This window comes from Meriones unguiculatus, chromosome 3, assembly GCF_030254825.1.
Source record: "Meriones unguiculatus strain TT.TT164.6M chromosome 3, Bangor_MerUng_6.1, whole genome shotgun sequence".
NCBI classification, from domain to species: Eukaryota; Metazoa; Chordata; class Mammalia; order Rodentia; family Muridae; genus Meriones; species Meriones unguiculatus.
Window position 1 is genome coordinate 137,228,871 of NC_083351.1, and position 21,159 is coordinate 137,250,029.

Sequence of the window (21,159 nt, forward strand, 5' to 3'; positions counted from 1 at the left end):
CACAGATACATCTTTGTCATCATCAATTATCCTCTCCCCCATCCTCATCCTCCCACAAGCTCTTGCACTTCCGTGAGCGACCACTGGATGTCAGGAGTGCTACAGAGGCAGAGAATGTAGCCAGGGTGAAATTGAACATTGTGAGCACGTAGACCTTCATGTAGTTCACTGTTTCCACGTGATCACTGCCAGGAAAACCTGATACAGTGTGATATATAGGAGCAAGGTACAACTGGAATAGTGAAATTTCAAAAATAAGCCTTTTTAAAGGAGAGCTGTAATGGTTCTGTTGGGTATTATAAATGCCTCAGGTGCATTTGATACTGCTGTTATGTTCCTGGCATTCAGGCCTTTCTCTTTTTTATGGAAAGATGGATTGAACTTCAATTTAAGAATATCCAGTAATCCCTCTCAGGACACACTGTAACAGCTGGTATTTTTGTGTTGTAGTAAATGGATTCCATACAACAGTCAGTAATAATTACGGCTGTGTTCTGACAAATTCCAAAGCATTTTCAATCAATTTAGCCAAAGAAAATAACATTATTACACAAAAATTTAGCCTGATTTGAAAGTTAAGTCCAGCAACACTATTCATTCCATAAAGTGCTGAGCATTTTTCTCATTAGGATTATATCAAAACTTTTCTAAAAATTCATATGCTTGCACTATTCTAGGAAGATAATTATGTTGTACAATATATACTTAGAAAATTATTAGTCAGTGATAAATGCCCAGGATTGGACAAATTTAACCTTTTCTGTTCATTTAACCTTGACTGTTCATTATGAAAAGGCGAGGCTGCGAAGTCCTTTTTGTGTGCTAACCCTGGCTTAAAAGTTGTTTTGATCCCCTCACTCAGAGATCCACATAAAGACTGAGCTGCCATGGGCCACATCTGAGCAGGGGGTCTAGGTCCTCTCCATGCATGGTCCTCCATTGGTGCATTGGTCTCTGCAGGGCCCCCTGGGCTCAGATCTCTTAGTTTTGTTGGTCTCCTTGTGGGGCTCCTGTCCCCTCCATGTTCCTGTAATCCCACCCCTCTCTTCCTCCATAAGACTCCCTGTGCTCTCCCCAAAGTTTGTCCCCGAGTCTCAGCATCTAATCATGAACTTAGTTGACTGCTCTCTCTGATCACTCCCCGCTGGTGATGTGGCTTTGCCAGGCCACGGAGGAAGAGGATCCAGGCAGCCTCTTAACAAACTTTGGGCAGATGGCAATAGTGGAGAACTCCCCTTTTCAGTGGACTAGGGAAAGGGGATGAGGGGAAGAGGGAAGGAGGGCAGGACTGGGGGAGTTGAGGGAGGGGGCTTTATCGGGATATATAATGAATAAATTATGAAGCAAAACATTCTTTTAAAAAGATGAAAAAGTTGTGTTGAAGTGGGATATCAAGTTTATGTCAGTATTCCTGGAATAAGAATGTACCACATTCTGTCAGCTTTTTTGATAAAAGTATAAATTGGGTCATGTGACATATGTAGTTCATAAATGTGAAACACTGAGTTCCGTAGGCAGTGAAAAGGGGGGGTTGGGTTGCATGCATGCATGCGTGGTATAGAATGCATGTATTTCTGTGTCTGTGGTGACTGTGCTGCACAAATTCTGACTTCTTGTACTCTAAAGAACTAAGTTATATGTACGCAGACACATGAAAAGCACCGTATCTGCTTACACCATAAAGAGGTATTACACTAATGGCAGAAATGTGTCCATACACTTCATACATTTTAAATGGTTTTCTCTTCTTTCTGCCTGCCTGCCTCCCTGCCCTCCCTCCCTCCCTCCTTCTTTTCCTTTCTTTGCTTCTCTTTTACTTTTTTCTTTTCTTCTCTTTTCTTTTCTCTTTTTTCTTCCCTGTTAGTAAAAGAAAAGTCTGCTAACAGTGTGTTCTTTAAATTATCAGGGGTCTACCTGGAGTTCTTTTTGTGTTTGGGTTTCTTCATATGCCCCCTTACATAAGGAATATTTTCATGCAGTTAAATCTTAATCCTGATTAGAGTAATTTATGAGACCAAAGCAAAATTTCCTTTTAAGACTTTTTGGAGAAAAAGCAACGCCTGTGCTGGGCATGAGTGAGGCCTGGCTTGCCCTCTCCTTTCGTTTTTAACTTTAAGCTCAGTGAGTTGTATTTTTCCTGGGAATTTGAGTAACCGCCGTCCTATTTTTAATTAGCACTTCTCTCTGTATGGCTTTGTATTATGCGCGGTCTGTGTTTGCCTTTGTTATAATGTGAAGCAGATGGTAAGACATCACAGCAGACAGTCAAGTCCAAGAAAGTCTATTTGATGGTGGATTTTTTAAATATCAGCTTTCACTTTGACAATTAAAACGCTAATTTAGAAGGCTTTACTGGAATTTTACAGTTGTATTTTTCTCAAGTAAAAGCTGGCAAGCTTGTTTGTCGTTATTCTGTAATATGAATCAGCAGCTTAGAGGCTTTAGGAATCGAAGTCAATCGTTTTCCAGTGTTTACAGTGTCTGTTTTTCTTGTTGTCTTTAATATATGTTAAAATATGCTTTTAAATGTCTGAATTTGCTATATGGAGATAGAGTGTAAATGCTGGGGGAAATACACTAAAATGTATAGTTATGATTTCAACAAAAATGTAAATGATCTGTATTTTCCGTTGTTAGTCTGCAGTGATCCAAATTTAAAACACATGGCAGATCTCTTGTAGGTGCTAGGCTGGGTGGATTGTAATCTCTCTGCTTTCTTTTATGTTTTAATTTTATGATTGTATTGCCTGCGTTGAAGAAATAAACTACCACGTAGCTGGCTTCCATTGTTTGTTTACTTCGTGCAAGGCATTGTTGCATGTCTTGACATATTTCATTATCACACAGTTGTAAGTTATTCTCCTCATTTGCATTCAAGGAAATTAAGGCTTAGTAAGATTAAATGAGTTACCCACGATCACAGAGCCAGCTGGATCAGAGGTTTATGCTTTGTCTCCTTTCCTGCTTATTTCTGGGTAACCTCGGGCTGGTCATCGAAAACCATGTATTTTCTAGGATACAGCCAAGCTTAACTTCTTACTAAAAGAAGGTTTAGTTTGTATTGCTGACCCTTCTGTGTGTCAGTGCCTGCTTCTAGCTGAGGAATTCTGTGTAGGATATGCTGAGCCTGCAGCAGAGGGCCGTGCAACTGTGGTTCAGAGTGAACTCTGTGGAAACACAGAGTCGTCCTCTGCTGGTGACGGGTAGTCTTGTTACACATCTGGAAATGCGGCTACAATCAGGATAAGATGGTGAGGAACTGGCTCTACAGAATCTTCTGAAAGGCCGTGACACCCCAGATCAGCAGGCCCTAGGGCAAATGTCACAGTCTTTCAGAAGCTTTGACACAGGCAGGGCAGCATGTCTTCCTAATAGGAATGACGTCAAAGTCAGAAACTCTCCTGGTAATATCAGCCTGTCTTTGCAGGAAGAATTGCGTGGACAAATTATGGTCTGTCTGGTGTAGGGTTGAATGCCAAATTTGAATTAGCTGTAGGGTGTTTAATTTAGTGATACTTGGTTTTGTTTTATATACACACACGGATGTTTAAATGTTCCTTTTCCTCCTAGGGAGGGCTTGCAGGAGAGCTCTTGGGTGAAGCTCGGCGACAGTTGATTGACCGCTGTGAAGCTTTCTGAGACAAGAGTGGAGGGTGACCACCCCCGCCCAGCCTGCACCATGCCAGCGCTGTCTGCCGGATCTGCTGGCGACACGGGTATGCGAACCCCAGGGGACAGTTTTCCCTACCTTCTTAGGTCGCTGTTGCTCCCAGGGACTCCACCATTGTGGGTGCATATAACCGATATTTGTTTCTTTGTGTCCAACACGAGGGGCATGAAGAAGTCCCAATAAGTTCTGAACTAGGCAGAGGGGACTGGGGTTTTCAGGCTGCTTTCTTCTCCAGGTGGTGGTGGTGACACACGCCCATTCGCTTGTCTCACTTTTTGGAACAACACTGTGCATTTGATTGTATAAAATGAAGTGTGTGAGGACGCCCAGTGTTCTGGCAAATATGGCAGTACCCATCCACACCGTCCTCACTCAGCCTTAATAGCAGAAGGAGCATTTTGGCCACATTTGCTTTGGAGCTCTTGCGTTCTATTTTATTTATCTGTTCTTATTCCTTTTATCTGTCACTAGGGATAGATACACCTGGAAGTCCCTACACATCCTCCCTCATGAAGCTATACTAAAACTCAACAGTGCGCTGTTGCTGTAGCTCAAAGGGTAGAGGCACTGGCTGCCAAGCCCGATATCCTGAGTTCAATCCCCGGGAGCACACGGTGGAGGGAGAGCAGCTTCTGAAAGTGGCCTTCTGACCAGCACACTCACTCCCAACCACTTGACACACCCACTTGACCTCACTCACTCACTCACAATAAATAAATGTTAACAGCAACATCCAAACCCTGAACAAACTAATTAACTGCAATATTTAGAGGCCCATAGAATAAATAAGTATTTCTTGAAACAAAACACACGTCATGTGTATAAAATCTTTCTGACCTATTTTTCTACTTGGCTTCCTTGCAGTCAGCACTCTTTAAATATGGCTTCCTGGATCCCTTTTAGAACTGTTTAGAGTAAGGGGGAGGGACTAGGGCTGAGATGCAGTAGAACGGGTGTTTCACATGCTTGGAGCACTGGATTTAATCCTCAGCACAAGAGAGGTAAGCAAAGTGAGCCGAGTGGGAAGTAGGCTGTTTTGATTTGTTTGAGACAGGGTCTTGTTCTGTGTATCATACATACTCAGCTCACAGTATTTCCACCTCAGCCTCACACGTGCCAGGAGTATTTATTCCAAGTGCCACCATGCTTAGGCCGTGCCATGAAATTTTAAGACTCCTCAAAAGAAGTGACAGCACAGTTCATGGAAGAGAACACCCTACGTGGCCTGATGGCTGTGGTGGCCCTGAGCTGAGGGCTGCACGCTCTTCCCAGCCGAGGCGTCTGATCGCACTGCAGCCATTCCTGCCCCGGGCACCACGTCCTGGTGCAGTCCCTGTTTCCAGTTTAAGCGTGCTCAGTGCAATCTGCCTTGTCCTCATCCCTGTCCAGCAGCACTGATTACCTCTCCTGGACACTTGGTGTGTGGATTATTTTTTTTTGTAGTGAGGCACTTTTATTTTTTGTTAAATTTTGTTAAACTTTAGTCCCGCCCCTCCCCACCCCCTAGATGTTAATTTGGAAGTCAACTCGTTTGGATTTTTTTTTCTTTTTTGTTTTTATGTAGTTCCATATTTTGTTGTACTATGTAAAGCGAATAACTGAGCTTTTTGTAGTGACATGTAATCCTAGATAAAATTTCTCCAGCCATATGTGTTTGGGGTTGTGTAGTACAGTTTATACTTCACTACTCACCAAAATTGTGTGAGCTTGGTTGATTGCCAGGTATGGCAAAGGACATGTAGCTCAAAGGCTGATGAAAGTCAGCGTTTACAGTTGAAAGCTGTTGCTCAAGAAAGTCGCACGCATGGTATGGAATCTACAAAGAGTCTTTCCACACAGCCATATCAGTTACAGCAGAAAGGAACTGGCTTGTGACACCTGCTTCCTGGTGTTTTCTAACCTCTGTGCCAGAAGGTTTGAGTCAGGCGTGGAAGACAATATGTCTGTTCCAGGTCAGTGCATTGTGGAAGCTGCAGTATGCAGTTTGCATCGGGATGTTTAGAGTCTGGGCATAGATCTCCTATAAAGGTGCAACAGATGCACTTTCTACTAGTGTTACATTGTCTAGCAACACTGTTGATGCTATCTTACCATCCGGTCTCCAGGTGAATAAAGTTACAATGACTGATGGTCACAGAAGAAAGGTGCCGGACTTGAGTGTGCTCGATTATTGTAGTCATTTGAGAAAATGCTGTGTGTATACATGGTATCTGAATATGTGTGTGTGAGTGTGTGTACTTAGGCACAGGTGGAGGCCAGAGAAAGATGTGGGTATCCTATCCTGTCACTCTGTGTCCTTTGAATATAGGGCCTCTCACCAAACACGAGGCTAGGCTGTTGGGCAGCCAGCAAGCAAAGCTTTTGTATCCTTCTGTCTCCCCACTCACATGCTGATATTCTCTTCTCTGTGTGCATTTGTGACACGCACACACACACACACACACACACACACAGACATACACGCATGCACGCGAGCACACACATCACAATTACACCATGTCTAGCTTTTTATGTAGGTGCTCTGGATCTTCATGCTTACATGGAAAATGCTTTTACCTTCTGATCCCTTTCCCCAGGCCTGGTAAAACTCTGAGCGTTGATACCTCTTCCTCATTCTGCTTATTTCACTAAGTTAAAAAAAGAAGTGACTTTTGTAATCCAATATGAAAACATTCCCATCTCTTCAGTCTCGCTTTCTTTCTCGGCTTGATAAGAGTTGTGTATTCTTTAAGAGTTGTGTGTGCACTCAACATTTAACATAGCTCAGATGTAGCTCATCTGTAGAGTACATGATTAGCATGTGTGAAGCTCAGGGTTTGATCAGAGGCACAAAAAAAAAAAAACACCAAAAAACAAACAAACAAACAAACAAAAAACCAAAACCCCAAACATGTGTGTTTGACTCTTCTTTAAAGAAAGCACAGATTTTGTTATATGCTGCAGATCACACATCTCCTTTTTTTTTTTTTTTTTTTTTTTTTTCCTGGAGCTCATGGAACTGAACCTAGACCAGACGCCCGATCTCTGAGCTATGTCCCTAGCTCTGTTCTGCAGTTGTGTGTAGCCAGTGCGATCTCTTGGAGAGCTCTGCACTTGGCGTGTTGGAACTCATAGTGTGTGACATGCACGTGTATACAAATGTCTGCCAGGCACACCACCTCCACCATCTCTGGCCGTGTCACACGACTTCACAGTGTCGCGAGTGTCACAGTGCTGTGAAGGGAACTGTAATGTTTTGCATGGCTGAGCAGAGAAGAGCGTACATTTAATGATGATGTCGAGTTGGTCTCCACACTTGCTAGGCCACATGGGGAGAGCATTGATGAGCCCGGTCGCCATGTCCTTGCCAGTGTTCAGGCCCTTCAGTCTTTGTACTTACTGTCGCCTGATAGGAAGATGTGGTGTGTTAAGTAGTAAAGGCGGGTTGTCCCCTCTGTGGGACACGTTTCCATGCTTTGATGTGCCTTCCTGTCTGAGATGTGCCTGTTGAAGCCCGTTCTCTACCGTTGGGTTGCTTTGCTGTATTCTAACTTATTTACGGAATTTCTGTACATTTTGCATATTAATTCTTTGGGACGTTTCCTACAGTTTGCCACTTTTTTTTGTAATAGAGTTGAGAATCATGTAATCACATCTTGGTTATTGCTTTTCCTACATTTCCCTTGCCCAAGAGCATATATATTCCCCAAGGTTTCTTAAAATAAATTTAAAGATTTGTTTTTATACCCGGAACTTTAATCTGACTGCAGATTGAGTCTGGGGTGAAGCAGAGGTCTAACCTTCTCTCACACAGATAGTCAGTCATCTTAGGGTTGGTGTCCCCGCAGTCCATTCTTTGCGCTGAGCTGTGCTTTTGCTTCTGTCATGTCTGAGTACCACGTATATTCTTGGTTTTCTTTCTGGATTATAATGACCTGTTGATTTCATCTTAAAATTTTTACCGTTCCAGTTTTTATAGTAAGTTTAGAATTGCAAAGCTCGTGTAGAAAGTCGCGGTGTACCTCCCACCCAGCTTCTTCCGTTGTTAACCTGCGTTCATGTGGAAAACTCCTTTTGGCTGGTGAACTGATGCAGCCCCACAGACTCTAACTGCAACCCACACCCATTTCTGTCCTTCCCTCGTGTCCCCACTGACCCAGATGCACGGAGTCTGAGTACAGCCCACTCACATTTCCGCCCTTCTTCCCTCGTGTCCCGCCCCTGTGGTCCCAGGCTGTCCTTCGGGACCATGTGCTGCACACACACAGGCTGAGGCTGCTCACGGCTCGATGCTTCCTCAGGCTCGTCTTGACTGACAGACATCCTTGCTGGTAGTTGTCAGGTATGCTGTAAGGTTCTGTGTTTGAATTTGTCTGTTATTTTTTTTTTTTCATGAAGTGAATGGACACGTGGTTTGGGGAATTAGTAAAAAAGGCAAACACTATTGTCTTGAAATCATAGGAAGTGTGCTTACTGCCAGCATGACCAAGACTGCTGGTGCTCACATTCACCTAGCTCTCAGGTTCTCCATCTTCTCCTTTTCCCCTTTCATATGTGTAAGCATATATTATGTATATATTATGCATAATATAGATAATGTAGAAATATTATATAATAATATATAATACAAATAAAGATATTATATAAAATATATAATATTTCTATATTATTTCCTTGGGCATCTATGTGAAGATCATACTTGATGAGAGGTGCATTCTGCTCTCCCCCTTTAGGGTGAAATATCTGCAGAAGTTTCTTGGATTCTAGTCTTTTTCTCCCATTTATTCACTTGATTGTTGTTGGTGTTGCTTTGTGGCTGTTTGGCTTGTGGTTGGGGTTATAACCCAGCAATGTTTTATGTCGTTGGCCCGTTAGTTCAGCTTTGGCTGTTGGAAGTTCCTTCAGTTGGTCCCTTTGATGTTGGAGCCTTAGATGGTGGGTTCCTCCATCAGTGTGGGCTTAGATGGTGGGTTCCTCCATAGATGTGTGCTCACTTACTTTCTAGCACTTCCTGACCTCTGGCTGCCAAGCGGCACCAGCTCGTCTTGAGTGTGTCCTGCTCTGTTCATCAAGTAGCCATTTCTTTAAGGAGCCTCATTTCTTTTGGGAAGAGGATGGGATTAGAAATGGAGACTCAGGCAGCTGTTTTGCTTACTGCCCCTGGAGTATGACTTGAGACCCCCTCAGCTACAAAGTAGGGGCATGAATGTCTAAATATCCATGAAGCCACCAAATACTTCTGTGTAGGTCAGCTGTGGCTGTAGTGAGCCAACGTAAACATTCCCTGACGCTTCCTCCTCTAACCTGCTGGTAGGTGGGCAGCTTTAGAAGCTCCTCTGTGCATATCTGTAAATTCCTTCCTCAGGAACGAGATCCCACCAGTCACGTGCTTACCCAGTCCGTCCAGAGTTAGATGCTGAGCATGGGATCTGCCTATCTGCCTCTTCAGCTCACGCTCATCCTACTCGTTTCATTTGTGTAACAGAGCATGCTTTTAAAACAATCCTATAGAAGCATGCCTTTGCTGACGGTTGGTTTTAATTATATAATTTCATTAAGTATTATTTATGTAAACATAATGTAAAGTATATTTGTACAGAAATGAATGTAAAACTTTTATAAGTACAGTTTGAAAGGTGCTTGTGGCACCAGCGTCCGTGTGACAGCCATCTGCAGTAGGACAGGGGACACTCTGCAGACGCCTGCTTCCTGTGGAGCACTCTCGGGAGGCTACGACTCTTCTAGAAACGCCTGCGCACGCCGCCGTACACAGCACACCTGCGCCTGCTGGGTCACCTGCCTGAGGAGTCCTTGGCAGTGTGGTACAGTCTTGCTAACTCCTGACTTTTCCAAATGGAATCGAACCATATTTATTTCTATAGGCTGAAAGTTGAGTGTTATGTTGAGAAAACAAACAAACAAACAAATAAATTGTAAATATTAAAAAGTAGATGTAAGTAATAAGCATTTTAAAATACAGGGGTATTTAAGGGGCAGGAAGTATAATTTTAATAATTATCAGACACACTTTTATAATGTTTTCTCTTCTGTAATTTGTTTTGGCTCGTGTATGTATGCTGTGTGTGTGTGTGTGTGTGTTTGTGTGTTCACGTGCACGTTAGTGCATGTAGTGGTCAGATGACAGTCTCAGGTGTCAGTCCTCACCAGTTACCTTGTTTGAGGCAGGGTCTCTTGTTGAGCACAGCTCTGGCAGTACCCCTGTCTGTCTGTCTGTCTGCCTGAGGACACCAGGCATTGCTGCAGGGCTTGTGATGCTCTTTACCTGGGTTGTGGGGATTCAAACTGACATCGTCAGATTTCGCACTGAGTGCTTTTTCTCTGAGCTGTCTGCTGAGCCTGAGCTGTCTACTTTCTGATCTCCCCTTTACATAGTTTTTCTTTAAAAATTTTTTTCGTGTCTGTATATGTGTACATGACTCGTGTGTGTGTGTGTGTGTGTTTGTGTGTGTATGTATGTGTACATGGCTGTGTGTGTTTATGTGGTGTGTATGTGTACATGGCTCTATGTGTGTGATGTATGTATGTGAACATGGCTGTGTGTGTGATGTGTGTATGTGAACATGGCTCTGTGTATGTGTATATGGTGTGTGTGTGTACGTGGCTCTGAGTGTGTATGTTTGTGTGTGCATGTGTGCACTGGCCTGTGTGAGAAGGCTAAAAGAAAGCATTGGATCTCCTGAAACTGGTGTAAATGATGGTGTGAGCATCCTGATGTGGGTAGTGGAAACTGAGCAGGAGTCCTGGAGCAGCAGTGAGTGCTCTTACCTGTTGAGCCATCTTTCCAGCCTGTCTGTTGGTCTGTCTGTCTTTCGTATGAAAAGAGGAAAAACACAGCAACCTGTATATTACTGATAAACATTTAAAACTACTGACAGTTTATTTAAGTGCAGAGCACGTTCATCTTCCCACAGAAGCTCTAGCAAGTTCGGCTCTGTGTAGAACTCAATAACAAGAAGATGATCAGTGGAGCATTGTCTCATCTTCCTCACACAAGCCGACCCCCACTGTGACAGATCTAAGTGAGACCAGGCTGCTTAGCATGCGGTTTTACAGCTCTGGGGAGTATTACCACCTGGCTGGTGCCATGGTCTGGCTCATGTGTCCTGTCTCGGAAGCTGCAGGACACGACTGTGAACTGGTACCAGCTCTGGACCTGCATCCTGTGAGGAGGAGGCCGATTAGCCAGCACTAGGCTGCTGTCATCATCCTCAGCATGCTTTTCCTGACACTGAGTTAAACAGAGACAGCCCTAAGGAACTATGTAACTAGCCCGCTGTGTAATTCCATTCCCACTAAACCCAAATTAAATTTATCTTCAATGGCAACACAGCCCTAATTAGATTCCTTCAAATACCGCCGTCCGTTAGGTATTCTCCCCTGGCTTGCCTTCTCATGGGTGTGGACTGCCCTTCTCTGTTCTGTGCCCCGAAGTTACTGATTTCCATGCTGTTGGACACCATTTTCCTTCACGATTACAATCGCTGTGCTTGGTTCATCAAGTGCTTCCTTAAAAACATGATTGTGAAGGTAGGAACGTTTTCTCTTGGATGTACCGGATTGAATACTTCAGAGTGGTGTTCTGTAAAAGTATGAGGTGTTTCCAAGTTGACTTTCTGCACAGTTGCCCTGTCGCTCCATTTTGACGTGGGGTGAACGGCTCCTTCTCTTCGCCAGCAGCACCCCTGTCGGGGACAGGGTTTTGATTCACTGCAGTGTGAATCAGTTTGGTGAGGGTGAACACACTACGCTGGCTTTGGGTCTGGACCTCAAGGGGATCCTGTCAACGTTGCCTCTTTGTCTTGTTAGATTGGTTGATTTTCCCTCGAGGTACCTCCTCCCCACCTTTCTTCAGGTGACCTTTTATTGAAATATATATATATATTTCAATAATATGCATATATATATATATATATATATATATATGCCCATTCTACCAGTCTGATCATCGCTGTCACCTCTGTAGTGCCATTAACGCTGTGGCCACAGCGCCTGGGCTCTGCGGTGCTTTCGAGAGTTCTCTGGATAACCATCCCCAGAGAGTATTGACAGCTTCATCAAAGGGTAATGATTCTCTCTCTTTGTGATTTCCTGTGGCCTTTGGTTAGCATTGTAGGGGCAGAAAGACACCAATCAGCCTGGGCCTGTCTGCTGAGTACTGACAGCCACACTGCAGTCTTCAGGCTTTCTAGCCCCTGCGTGTCTTGGCAGTGTCATCGGCCTTTAAAAAGAGTGCACTTGAACATTTTAATTTTAAGTAGTCCATTTTGTACTGTCCATGTGTGTGCGAGTGTTGGACAGATTCGGGGTGCTGATCTTGGGGTCAAGACAGGGGAGACATGAAGGTAGTCATTAGCGTACCTCAGGAGTCCAGCTCTGACCCGCGCAGAGGTCGGAGGACCACCTCACGTGTCAGTCCTTACCTTCCACTGAGTGGTCAGAGGTGCTGATGTGTGAAGAGGGTTGTGCTTTGTCCCCTTCTGAGCTGCAAATCAAAAGGCCTGCACTTCTTTATTAGTTTAAAAAGGTTTCCTTTTGTTCCTAGTTTGAAAATGACATTTTTTCCCTGTCAATTAAAGAATTGTTAGCCTCCAGTTTTATCAGGGTTTTGTTTATACATCTTAATGAACATATGGTTAGTTTATGGAAAACTAATTAGTTTTAAAATGTTAAACTAGATTGCTTCTTAGGGAGAAACTCAAAATTGGTCACAATTTATTATTCTTTTTAATGTAGTGAATTTTGTTTCAAGATCCATATTCAGGGGGCTGCCCTTGACTCAGAGCTCTGCCTGCTCCCAAGGCTGGGTTCAAGGCATATGCTACCACTCCTGGCTAACACTCTTAAAACAAAACAGAAGACAGAAAGCCCCCAGTTCTCCATTTATAGCAGAAGCTGACCATAAGACCTTTGCCTTCACAGCGCCTGCCTGGTTCTTTTTCTTTCTTTTTTTTTTTTTTTTCAATGTAGTTTATTCAGGAACATTGAACAATCCTCGGACCCCGGGGAAAGCCAGCCCACAGCTTAAATAGCCTCTGGGTAGCCAACCCAGGCGTGCCACGGGGGCAATGCAGATAGGTCCACATACATGGAAGCAAGCCAGATCGTCGGCCTTAGCCAAATGTGGAGTTGTTCGTGACAGAGAGCACTCACCATCGGGAAGGTGGAAGGCGGAAACCAGCTCCATCTTTAAGGCATAGCATTCCGCAGCTCTCTACAGTTCCCCCTTTTTGTTTTAGACGCATCAGGCCCATTTCAAAACCTTGTGCAATGGGAGGATTCTTCCCTCTTTTTTTTCTGTGGCGAAGTCTGTGACAGACTGAAGTTACCTTTCCTAGGATAGAACCTTCATGTGAGGGCACTTGGACCTGGTAATCCTTTTATGAGACTTTCGGTATTCTTTAGCCAAAAGGTTCTAATAATATTGCAGCTTTCTATTTCTTCTTGTGTCGTGTGTGTGTGTGTGTGTGTGTGTGTGTGTGTCTGACTCAACCCATTTCATCAACCTTTTTTAACTTTTGTGGTTACAACTTCTCAAAATAACTCTGCTTCATGCCTGTGATTTCTGTGTTGATGATTTTGATCTTCTGGTATCTGTTTTTGCTCTTTTGATCACAGCTCAATTTAGTCAGTTTTGACTGTTCTTAATGTCTCTGGGCTCAGATTTTTTTTTTTTTTTGGCTCTCTTGGTCTTCTTGTGGAACTCCTGTTCCTCCAGGTCTTTCTATCTCCCCTTTCTTCCATAAGATTCCCTACACACTTGGCCAAATTTTGTCTCTGAGTCTCAACATCTGCTTTAATACCCTGCTGGGTAGACTCTTTCAGAGGCCCTCTGTGGTAGGCTCCTGCCCTGCTCCCTGTCTTCTCCCACTTCCCATGTCTGTACTTTTGCCCTTCTGAATGAGGATCAAGCATCTTTCCTATGGTGTTCCTTGTAGTTTAGCTTCTTTGGGACCATAGATTTTAGTATGATTATCCTATATTATATGTCTAAAAACCACTTATAAGTGAGTATATACCATGTGTGTCCTTCTGCTTCTGGGTTAACTCACTTAGGATGATCTTTTCTAGTTCCATCCGTTCGCCTGCAGATTTCATGATGTCCTTGTTTTTAATAGCTGAGTAGTATTCCATTGTGTAAATATACCACAGTTTCTTTATCCATTCTTCGCTTGAGGGACATCTGGGTTGTGTCCAGATTCTGGCTATTATGAATATAGCTGCTGTGAACACAGTTGAGCAAATGTCTTTGTTGTATGGTTGAGCATCATTTGTATATATGCCCAGGAGTGGTATAGCTGGATCTTGAGGTAGGGCTATTCCCAATTTTATGAGAAACCACCAGATTGATTTCCAAATTGGTTATACAAGTTTACATTCCTACCAGCAATGGAGAAGGGTTCCCCTTTCTCCACATCCTCACCAGCATGTGTTGTCACTTGAGTTTCTTTTTCTTTCTTTCTTTTTTTTTTTGAGTTTCTGATCTTAGCCATTCTGATAGGTGTAAGGTGGAATTTCAGGGTTGTTTTAATTTGCATTTCCCTGATGACTAAGTACTGTGAGCATTTCCTTAAGTGTTTCTTTGCCATTTGATATTCCTCTATTGAGAATTCTGTGTTTAGTTCTGTAAACAAATGGTGCTGGTCTAACTGTATATCTAGGTGTAGAAAAATGCAAATAGATCCATATTTATCACCCTGTACAAACTAAAGTCCAGGTGGATCAAAGACCTCAACATAAAACCAGACACACTAAACCTATTAGAAGAAATGAAATCACGCCCAGAGCACAGTGTCTCTTACACTGAATTTTCATGGTACAGTTTGAATGTAGATTGCTGATTTTAATATTGCAGTATCTAGCGGATTGTTTTCATTAAAACGGAAACCCCAAAGTTCAGTTCCCTTAGCAGAAAGCATCCTCACCGCCTGAGTTGAGGCAGTACCGTTTTCTGTTTTCAGCTCTTTATGTAGCCTTAGCTTTCCCAGCCACTGTTTTTGATCTTTTGAGGAGAAAAGAATTTGCATAGCCAGGTAGCTACGAGTTCTTTTGAAAGCAAAATTTCATGTTTATGGAAGAGTTGAGGTGCGCTGACAGGTTGGGAAGGGTCGAGCTGTAAATCTCTGATGTGTTATTTTTTTTAACACAAATATTTTCTACAGCTTAGATTATTCATTTATAAACTCCATGATGGAAGTACCTTAGTTTTTACTAGTGGACAGTGCCTTCTCCATCTTGACCATGGGTCTTGCTATTGTCTGGATGATGGGAAGTATTGTAGGAATTCACTGTGTGCAGTGCTGGGTACAGGTGTTTCTTGGGGACACAATGAAGGAATTTCGGGACAATGCCGCAGAGAGGAGCACGAAAGGTGCTCCCACCCCCGTGCTCTGCCAGGAGGCTTGCTTGCCCTTGAGAGGGTAGGGTAGAGATGCGTGGTACAGCTCTGGCTCCTGCCCACCTGGTTTAGTTATGGCAGCGGGTGGCTGCAGGCTACATGACTACAGGAAGAAGAAGCTGAGACTCACATCGTGACCACCAGCATGAGGCAGAGAGAGCAGCTGGAAATGGTAGGGCCATCTTTAGACTCTGAAAGCCTGACTCTAGTGACATGCTTCTACCAACAGAGCCAAACCTCCTAAGCTTCCCCCAGACAGTGCTACCAACCCGTGACCAGGCATCAAAGCACATGAGCCCAGACAGGACCCTCTTACTCAGTACCCCTCACCTGAATACACAACCTGCTCCATCCTCGCTGTCTCAGCGACTGCTTTGATGTGATGTGAATGAGTGAAGATTGGCTGCTGGCCGTACTCTGTAGGGTTTAGGAGTCATTTTTATTTTAGTATGCCTGTATTTTTTTTTTTGTGTGTGTGTGCGAACATTGCTAAAAATACCCGTCAAAGTACTGTCATGCTTGTTGCGGTAGTGGAATACTTTGTGTGATGCCATAGGCTAGTGACTTGGAGTTAATGACAAACAGGAACCTCCTTAAAACATAGAGAAAGCTCCTCAACATGAAAGTTCTCTGCACTTGCTTTCTGTTAACTCACCCTGATTTTATAGACTTTGAGGTAAATGTATGAATTGCCTATTATTATTATTATTAACCAAGCAACAGTATTATAGTTGTTTAAGTTGTTCTGCATATTTAAGAATCTCAGTGTGCCCGACACTTTAATGTTGTTGAAGCTGGGAAATAGTGTAATGAGGAGAACCTTTCTGTTGGATTGTAGTATATTAGTCATATAGGCACTTTTGGAAATAAACCATGCTTTAAATGAGAAAACTTTAGGCCCGTTAGGAATGGCACTAAATAGTACTGATTATTTTACCTTTAAGAAAGTGGAAAATTTACTTGGTGTCCCATTTTATTAATACCATAAAATTTAACAGTGTTGTTCTGGGCGTTGATATGCGTTCCTCAGTGGTTATTACTGCGGGTTCTAGGGAAATGGCCTGGTTCGCTGCCTGCCCGTATAGTGTAGAGTGCAAATATCAAAAGTGAAAAAAAAAAAAAAAAAGCAAATACATAATCGTCCCTGTTTGCTTTTTGCTAAATGCTTTCTAAAAAAAAGTCCGGGTTCTTCTGGTGTCCAGGGCGGCTGAGTGCCGTGGACATCTTTTTTCTCATTTAGCATAGGCTTATGGCTTCCCCAGACTCGTGCTAATGAGGCTGTGAGGGATCTGACAGGAATGATGGCATTAAATTTCTCTAGACTCCAGTAAATGTTTCCACCCTGATGTCAGGAATGTGGAGCATCTGGAATGTGCAGGCAGAGTGGATTGTTCCCGGCAGGGACGCTTCCATCAGGCCCCGAGCCATTTATTCTCCCGGGAGCCACTGCTGCTGAATACAGTGTCGTGTTCCACAGACACATCTTCTGGAGCTGGAATATTTCTCCACTCATGCCTCTGCGTTCTCTAGCATTTTTCTTTTTAGGTCTGTTATTGTTTTGAGAATCAGTGCTGCACTTTTGATATTAAATTCATTGCTTTTGGGTTAGTAACAGTAAGTTTTATTTGACCAAATACAGGCAAAGCAGTAGAAAATGAATTATTCTTAAGAAATAGTAGTTTACATAGACAGAGCCGCTTTCAGGTTTTCAGAGCGTCTGTGATATGTGCAATGACACCTTTTATATTGCCTGTGGCCTAGGTGTATTTTCTTATCAAGCACTGCAGAAGGCTCGGGAGATGCTTCAGCCAACAACACGCCTGCCACACGGGAGTGAGGGGGCTGATGTGCGTCCTTAGCAGAACTTATAGCAGGGCGGCACATATCAGTAGCCCTAGTGCTGGGGGTGGAGACAGCCAGAGTCAGGAGCCTTCTACCAGTGAGCTCCAAGTTCCACAAGACACCCTGTCTCCACAGATCAGGTGGAGAGTAATTGAGGAAGACATCTGATAGATGTGCGTGCTGGCCTCTGTGCGCACGCGCGCGCACACACACACACACACACACACACACACACACACACACATAAAATCTTGAGCTGGAAGGAGGGACTGTGACAGCTACTGAGAAACTGGTTTCAGGTAGTTCTAACTCCAGGGCACGGCAGAAGCTGCTCTTTAAAGTATCTGTCTTGTAAACTTCCAAGGAACACAGAAATATATGTAGTGGAAACGACAGTGTTTGCCACAGCTCTGGTTTCCCTTCCTTGGGCACACATGGGTGGACCCTGCAGGTGGCCCTCTGTCCACTCAGAACTGCAGTAAAGAGGGGACGGAGGCAGCATCTCCATCAAGGGGACTTCAGCTTTCCAGGACCATCTTGCCAATAAAATATAATAATATCAACTGATACCCTTCAGGGTCTGTTCTTTTCATCTGGACGACTCTGCCCAACTTTTTAAAACTGTAGCCATTCCCTGCTGGCCTCACTCTCTGCAGACGGCCATGCTAGCTAATTGACTGAAAATATTGGCACGAGGAAAGGAATGAGCGTGTCTCCGAATCTGCTCCGCATGCGCCACCACCCTCTGGAGGGCGCGGACAGCTACAGCTGCCGCCTTTCCCCTGTGTGAGCCTGGTGCTTCTCACTCCCTGGGTTGTGAGGCTGGCAGATCTCTCCTGCCGGCTTGATCGTTCATAGGTGCCCGGATATCCAGCCTCACACATTCCAGACAAATATTCTGCCACCAAGCTGCACCCTACCCTTCTTTCCTTTTTATTTGAACAGGAGTCTCACTGGCATGCTCAGGCTGGCTTGAATTCACATGGTAGTGCAGGCCTTGAACTTGTCTTCCTTCAGCTTCTTAGGTAGCTGAGGTTACATGTCTGTGCTCCTAGGCCTGGCTCTTATTTATCTTTTAAAAAAATACCCATATCTGCTTAGAAATAACAATTTTCTGTCATGCTAAAACTTCTACAGGCTACCTGTGTTGTTTATTATTGCTGACACATTTCTTCCTGGTTTTAGCCTCCTTCCTCTGGTCTACTCTGTCAGAGTTAACTCTGGATCCCAGTTTTCAGGCTTTCCTGTCCAGGTGCTCCTTCTTGGTTTGCTTTTGGGATTTCATCCCTTGGCTCTGCTCTCTGAGCAGTTGTGGGCCCATCCTTTCGCATCCTTCAGGCTTGGGCTTCCCCAGGGCTGTGGCTTTGAGTCCTTAGCCTGTTCTGCTGTGTTCACTCCGGATGTGTGAGTTCACTCTGTGTCTTAACTGCTGTCTAGTAACTATTGCAGGTTCACATGTCTAAAATGGAGCAGCCCCGCTGTCCACAGTGGCAGCTTCAAAGCCTTGGAGCACCCCTCCTCTCTGTCCTGTACCCTCTCGCTGCCTCTACTTCTGGTGCTAGTGCCTGGCCACTTTGCTGTTTTCCCCAGGTCCGAGGGGGCTGCATGCTTATAGCCCCAGCATACTGAAGGTGGAGACAGGCCAGCTTGGGCTGTATACTGACACTGTGTGTGTGTTTTTTCTTTTATTAAAGTACTGTGATATAGTGTAGGGGTTGATGAACATAAAATGTTAGAGAATCTTATTAACCAAGGTGATGGTGCTGTGTGAATGTTACGACTTCCTGTGAACCATGTGTGTGACCATCATAGTTATGACTTTTTTTATGGGTTAGTCGGTGTTTCCGCCCTCCCCAGTCTCTGATCAAATCACCTGTGTCCGAGGTAGAGGATGTAGGACTGTACAATATGAGCTTATTCTCACGGCACTGCTGTGGTAAGCACTGAAAAGAAAAAGAAAAAAAAAAGAGATTGCTTTCATGAAGCTGCCAATGCTTTAGCTGATTTGAACTCACGTGTGGAATGCTTGGTGACCTGGGCTTGGACCTGTGTGGTCAGGGCTTCCTGGACCGTCAGCTGCACTGCCTGGATGGTGGCAAGCCTCAGCCTGCGTTAGAGCCGGAAGTTGCTGCCTGGAGACATCCTTATTCTTGAAGGACAGTGACAGGTATTACTGTTTTGCATACCACTGCCACAGAGGAGATGGCTGCAGCGTAGTTGTCCATACTGGCAGCTCAGGGAGTTCAGGGCCTGCAGTTTTAAATCTTGCAGGAAAAGAAGCAGATTTCCATCATGACGAGGAGAGCCGTGCTGACACATTTAAAGCCAATCAGGCAGGTGAGCAAAACTGGTCCACAGGGCATGGTCAAGTGGCCTGGCTCACAGAACGCGGCTTCGATGCTGCCAAGAGCCATCTCATTGGCACACTGCTCCCCGTGCTTCCATGAAGCCAAGATTTGCCACTCAGATGCTGTGGAACAGAGGGAGAGGGCTGCAGGACTTCACTACCAAACAGTGGAGCCAGCGGGCTCGCTGAGATCTCTGTGTCTGTCTGCAGTGAGCCCCATTCTGTACACCTTCCTCCCACAGCAGTGAGCCCCGTTGTTACACACACCTTCCTCCCATGGTGGTGAACTGATGTTCTTTTTGCTGTTGTCCCATACTCAGGAGTTCTTTTTAGATTTTGACAATGCTGAGGCTCTGAAACAGGCCCTCAGGCGATGCTAGTCAGGTGCTTTGCCAACAAAGCGTAACCCCAACTTCTGTTTCCTGTTTTCATGTGAGGAAGCCATGATCTGTCTTCTTTCACAACTACCATACGTGTGTGCAGAAGTTGGAGTTGTGTGTTGTTTTGATAGGAAAGAGTTATGTAATTGTTCTCTAAAAATCAAAATCAGTGGAAGATCTATGTTGTGTCTGTCTGCGTACACACATATAAGAGATGACAGTTATCAATTCCCTCTGCCATAGAAGCTGAGATTCCCGTGGGTCCCCAACTGCATCCTGCAGACCCAGAAGACCCAGCCTGTGATCCATTGAAGCCTGAGGGGTAGGAGCCATAGTGTAGGACACTATCCTGAGTACAAGGGCCTGAGAGCTGTTGCCATGGTGGGGATTGTGCTGTGGTGAGGATTGGGGTGCTGGTGAGAGCTGGTGCTGTGGTGAGGATTGGGGTGCTGCTGAGGGCTGGCGCTGTGGTGAGGATTGGGGTTCTGGTATAAGTACTGGAGTCTGCTGGTGTAAGTCCAGAGAGCCAGGAGTTGCTGTGTTTGCCCCGAGGGGACGAGAAGGTGGGTTGCCGGCTCACAGGAAGCGAATCCTGTGTCTCAGGGTGGATGGTGCCTGGATATCTGGCTGGGGGCGGGAGGTTTGTCTTGACTCAGTCTCTAATAATGCGTACGTCTCCCAGCAGCACCCCTATGGCCACCCCCAGAACTACTACTATCCCGTGAGCCATTGGGGACCCCCTCAGGCCAGTCAGGGTGACTGTGAAATCAAGTATTGCAAAAGCATCATCGTTTGTTTAATTGAGAATGTCGGTTTACATAATCTCCCGAGACTGAGATGTAGAGTTCAGAGTTTGCATGCAAACAGGGTCCTTGAGGTGGCTTAAATTAGATGGTAACTGATGACCCGAATTCAGTCCTAGGACCCACATGCTGGAAGGCAAGAACCAATGCCAGCAAGCTGTTCTCTGTCCTCCACATGTGCTTCATGGCATGAGCTTGCTCTCTGTGTCTCTCTTACATCTCTCCCTCCCCTCTCCAGTAACTCTCCTCTCCCTCCCTCTCTCCCCATCCCCCCTCTGTTCTCCCTCTTCTCCTCTTCTCTTCTCCCCGTCCCTTCTCTCACTTCTCCTCCCTCTCTCCCCCTTCTTGATAAGAAGATGTAATAAAGTGGACGAACATTGTAGATGCAAGCCTTTGATTTAGTAGGATTTCTCTTTCAGGGCTATAGTGGTGAAGCCTCAATCTTCACTTGTCAGTAACTTTAATTGAATCCCAGTGTGAAGCATCAGAAGCCTCCCTCCCAGAAGGGAGGCAGCCCCTCCCCGAAGGAGGAGACACCCACTTAGAGCAGTCTGTAGATTAAGCAGTTAGCACCTGGGCCTCAGCTGCACATTTCCTTGTCTGCTCCACAAAAACAGGAGATCTTGCAGTCCTTTTCCGTTGCCTCTGTCAATGGCACGTTTGGTCAGAAGAGGGCGCCAGCAGGACACTGCGGCAGCAGGAGGCCGCCTTTGATCTGTGGT

General features: G+C 44.8%; 1 protein-coding gene across 2 annotated transcripts in view; it reads left to right on the top strand.

Annotated features, from left to right (window-relative positions):
* Mpp7 (MAGUK p55 scaffold protein 7) overlaps window positions 1-21,159 on the top strand; it is a 179,733-nt gene that overhangs the window by 50,025 nt on the left and 108,549 nt on the right. For both annotated transcript variants that reach the window (XM_060380624.1, XM_060380625.1), the window contains exon 2: window positions 3,571-3,716. In XM_060380624.1, coding sequence (XP_060236607.1) covers window positions 3,680-3,716 — 37 coding nt within the window. In that variant the 5' untranslated portion in view covers window positions 3,571-3,679. The remainder of the gene's footprint in view (window positions 1-3,570; window positions 3,717-21,159) is intronic.